At 55.3% G+C, this 4,755-nt stretch overlaps 1 protein-coding gene across 1 annotated transcript; it reads right to left on the reverse strand.

Annotated features, from left to right (window-relative positions):
• Positions 1 to 2,096: 2,096 nt before the first annotated feature.
• On the reverse strand, positions 2,097 to 3,074 carry LOC142599778 (olfactory receptor 14A16-like). Its single transcript, XM_075741542.1, has one exon. The coding sequence runs from the start codon at positions 3,072 to 3,074 to the stop codon at positions 2,097 to 2,099; it is 978 nt and encodes a 325-aa protein (XP_075597657.1).
• Between the last annotated feature and the right edge of the window lie 1,681 nt (positions 3,075 to 4,755).

Raw genomic sequence — 4,755 nt, forward strand, 5'->3', positions numbered from 1 at the left:
GGACCACGCAGTGGATAAGGAATTGGCTGGATGGTCACACTCAAAGAGTTGTGATCAACGGCTCAATGTCCAAGTGGAGACCAGGGATGAGTGGTGTTCCTGAGGGGTCTGTACTGGGACTGGCACTGTTCAACATCTTTGTTGGTGACATGGACAGTGGGATCGAGTGCACCCTCAGCAAGTTTGCCGACAACATCAAGCTGTGTGGTGTGGTTGACGCACTGGAGGGAAGGGATGCCATCCAGAGGGACCTTGACAGGCTGGAGAGGTGGGCCCGTGCGAACCACATGAAGTTCCACAAGGCCAAGTGCAAGGTCCTGCACGTGGGTCGGCGCAATCCCAAGCATGACTATAGGCTTGGCGAGGAATGGATTGAAAGCAGCCCTAAGGAGAAGGACTTGGGGGTATTGATTGATGAGAAGCTCAACATGAGCCGGCAGTGTGCGCTGGCAGCCCAAATAGTCAAACGTGTCCTGGGCTGCATCAAAAGAGGCGTGACCAGCAGGACAAGGGAGGTGATCCTGCCCCTCTACTCCGCTCTTGTGAGACCCCACCTGGAGTACAGCTCTGGGGGCCCCAGTACAGGAGAGACATGGAGCTCTTGGAGAGAGTCCAGAGGAGGGCCCCCGAAGGTGATCAGAGGGCTGGAGCACCTCTGCTATGAGGACAGGCTGAGAGAGTTGGGATTGTTCAGCCTGGAGAAAAGGCGGCTCGGGGAGACCTTAGAGCATCTTCCAGTACCTGAAGGGGCCTACAGGAAAGATGGTGAGGGACTGTTCATCAGGGAGTGTAGTGACAGGACAAGGGGGAATGGGGTGCAACTAAAAGAGGGTCGATTGAGATTAGATGTTAGGAAGAAATCCTTCCCTGTGAGGGTGGTGAGGCAGTGGCACAGGTTGCCCAGAGAGGTTGTGGAGGCCCCATCCCTGGAAGTGTTTAAGGCCAGGTTGGATGAGGCTTCATAGGATCCTCAGAGACCTGAGGTGGAAGGGACCTCAGGCAGCCTGCCGTCCAACCTGCCAGAAAAAGGGTCATCCCTATCAGCATCCCAGAAGGGCTTTTGCAGAGATTACTCATCTGGGGTGTGGCAGGGTCTGGTGAAGGAGAGAGGTGGAGCAGGGCTGGCCATTCCCCCCATGCAGGCACTGAGCCCAGCAGGAGGAGGGAAATGGCCGTGCAGCACAACTCACCCATAAATCTGTGGTGAGCAGCCAGTGCTGGAAATGGCTGATGAGAGATGGCCAATGGCCGGGTTGTGCCAAAGGCCCTGCGTCACCTTCAAAGTCTGTCCATGTCACCAAGGGCACAGACCCACCTTCTCCCCTCTCCTGCACCTGCATGTCTTCGATACCTTCCAGAAGCCCTGGCTCTGCACCAGAAAGCCCTGCGGTGAGTCCTCACACTGCATGGTCATGCAGTAGGAAGTATACACTGATGGTTTTTCTCTCCCAGGCACTTTCCAGCCCAGCCTAGCTTCCTCTAAGCTCTTCCACCTCCCCTGCCCTCTCTCTAATGCTAACGCCCTCTCCCCAGCAAAGCCCTGTCTGGACTGGCCCCGCAGCAGCGCCCATTGCAGGCTTCTCTGGGTAGTTGCACCACAGCCTCAGCCCCTCTGAAGGGCCCAGCAGCTCCTGGGGTCAGAGAGGAGCCAGCCCCACAGGTGGGCGAACATGCATGGCAAAAGGAAAAGGAGCACTCTGTGTCCCCTGCTCTCCTCTCCAGGAGATCTTGAGAAGTCTGCATCGCCTTCATGCCATCCCATCTCCTCAGGCCAGGACGAAAACCCTGGCCCTTGTCGTCCCAAAGAGCTCTTACTGCTCCAGGAACAGAGCAGCCATCCCAGAGCTGCTGCAACCAGAAAGATTTTGCATTTCCCATTCATACCTGCTACACTGAGGATGGACACAAAGTTGCTGCAAGTTCATGTATTTCACTTAAATACAATGAAAGACTCCCCAGTTACACAAAGTTACTGGGTCAAAAAAGAAGGGTGGACACTTGGGTAGGTGGGCATGAATAATGACATTTCTTTGAAGACAACATCACAAGTGGAAAAAGCAAAAAAAATGTGAAGAAGGGACGACAGACATGGCCCGTCATGACATGCACTGGCAGCCATCTGCAGAGGAAAGTAGGCAGTGTCTTGCTGCTGTAAAACATCCAGCCATCACTTTCCTCTGAGTAGCCTTGAGCTCCTGGTTCCTCATGCTGTAGATGAGGGGGTTCACTGCCGGAGGCACCACCGAGTACAGCACTGCCATCACCAGATCCAGGGATAGCGACGACATGGAGCAGGGCTTCAGGTAGGCAAACATGCCAGTGCTGATGAACAGGGAGACCACGGCCAGGTGAGGGAGGCACGTGGAAAAGGCTTTGTGCCGTCCCTGCTCCGAGGGGATCCTCAGCACGGCCCTGAAGATCTGCACATAGGACACCACAATGAACACAAAACAACCCCAAAACAGAAAAGCACTGAAAGAAAGAAATCCTGCCTCCCTGAGGTAGTAATGTGAGCAGGAGAGTTTGAGGAGCTGCGGAACTTCACAGAAGAACTGTCCCACAGCATTGCCCTGGCAGAGGGGTATGGAAAATGTATTGGCCGTGTGCAGCAGAGCATTGAGAAACCCACTGCCCCAGGCAGCTGCTGCCATGTGGACACAAGCTCTGCTGCCCAGGAGGGTCCCGTAGTGCAGGGGGTGGCAGATGGCAACGTAGCGGTCGTAGGCCATAACAGTGAGAAGACAGTACTCTGCTGACATAAAAAAGAAAAAGAAAAAGACCTGAACAGCACATCCTCTGTAGGAGATGTCCCTGGTGTCCCACAGGGAATTGGCCATGGACTTGGGGAGAGTGGTGGAGATGGAGCCCAGGTCAAGAACAGAGAGGTTGATGAGGAAGAAGTACATGGGGGTGTGGAGGTGGTGGTCACAGGCTATGGTGGTGATGATGAGGCCGTTGCCCAGGAGGGCAGCCAGGTAGATGCCCAGGAAGAGCCAGAAGTGCAAGAGCTGCAGCTGCCGTGTGTCTGCAAAGGCCAGGAGGAGGAACTGGGTGATGCAGCTGCCGTTGGGCATCTGCTGCCTCTGGGCATGGGGGACTGTTGAAGATGGAAAAGAGTGAGAAGTTAGGACAGACTTTTCAAGAAGAAAATCTTTCTTTCTTGTGTTGTTTATTGTATTTTTGATACTTCTGCCCTACCTGGAGAGTCTTCTTCACAGGCAGAAATCCTCAGCATTTCTATTGTGAGACCTGAGTGGCAACAGGGCTCATTGGCACTCAGGGCAGGCTGAGGGGAGCTGGTCTATCCATCAGTCTGGTTCCAGCTGCCCTGCGCTGCACATGGATTTGAGTTGGAGGATGATCACAGCCGTATGTTCCCCTTAAAGGAAACCGGCCCCTGCTGGGAAGAGAGGAGTCTGGATTCAAAGCTCAGATCTCCAAACTTCTCCCTATTTCAGAGGCTGCCTGAAGGTTGCCTCCACACTCCCCTTCTGCGCAAGGACACACAGGGCTCCTTTCAGCTGCCCAGAGGCAGCTGCTCAGCACCATTTCCATCGTCTTAGCACCTCTGGGGCTTCTATACGGGTGTCCCAGGTACCACAGAGATCCTTGGCCAAGGCCAAGCCAATCAGCGCCTCTGTGATAACATAGTTAAGAAGGACAAAAAACAGTTAGAGGGAGCTTTTGCAGCTGGAGAGAGGATTGAGAAGATGTAAGAAACTCTGCAGACACCAAGATCAGTGCAGAAGGAGGGGCAGGAGGTGCTCCAGGCGCCCGAGCAGAGATCCCCCTGCAGCCCGTGGTGAAGACCATGGTGAAGCAGGCTGTCCCCCTGCAGCCCATGGAGGGAGGATGAGGGGGCGTAGAGATTCCACCTGCAGCCCGTGGAGGACCCCACGCCGGAGCAGGTGGAGACACCTGAAGGAGGCTGTGGCCCTGTGGGAAGCCCGCGCTGGAGCAAGCTCCTGGCAGGACCTGTGGACCCATGGAGAGAGGAGCCCACGCCAGAGCAGGTTTGCTGGCAGGACTTGTGACCCCGTGGGGGACCCACGCTGCAGCAGTCTGCTCCTGAAGGTCTGCACCCTGTGGGAGAGACCCACACTGGAGCAGTTCGTGAAGGACTGTAGCCCGTGGGAGAGACTCGTGTTGGAGAAGGTCGTGAAGGACTGTCTCCCATGAGAGGGACCCCACACTGGAGCAGGGGAACGATGACAGGAGTCCTCCCCCTGAAGATGAAGAAGCGGCAGAAACACCACGTGATGAACTGACCACAACCCCCATTCCCCGTCCCCCTGTGCCGCTGAGGGGGGGCAGAGGTTGAAGCCGGGAGTGAAGTTGAGCCCGGGAAGATGGGAGGGGTGGGGGGAGGTGTTTTAAGATTTCGTTTTATTTCTCATTCCTCTACTCTGTTTTGCTTAGTAATAAATAAGATGAATTCCCTCTCTAAGTTCAGTCTGTTTTGCTCGTGATGATAATTAGTTAGAGGTCTCTCCCTGTCCTTTTCTCGACCCATAAGCTTTTCGTTATACTTTTTCTCCCCTGTCTAATGAACGAGGGGAGTGATAGAGCGGCTCTGGTGGGCACCTGGCCCTCAGCCAGGGTCAACCCACCACAGGGTCCTACAGAGAGGATCTCCTTGGGGGAGAGCCATTCGGTTCACAAGCCCACAGGCCACATCTCCTGGAGCTCCATGGCTTTGCAGGGGTTGGGGCACCTCACTGCCACGCAGAGCCCTGCCTAGCCAGGACTGAAGGG

The sequence above is a fragment of the Balearica regulorum genome, unplaced genomic scaffold (genome assembly GCF_011004875.1).
Source record: "Balearica regulorum gibbericeps isolate bBalReg1 unplaced genomic scaffold, bBalReg1.pri scaffold_133_arrow_ctg1, whole genome shotgun sequence".
Classification (NCBI taxonomy): Eukaryota; Metazoa; Chordata; class Aves; order Gruiformes; family Gruidae; genus Balearica; species Balearica regulorum.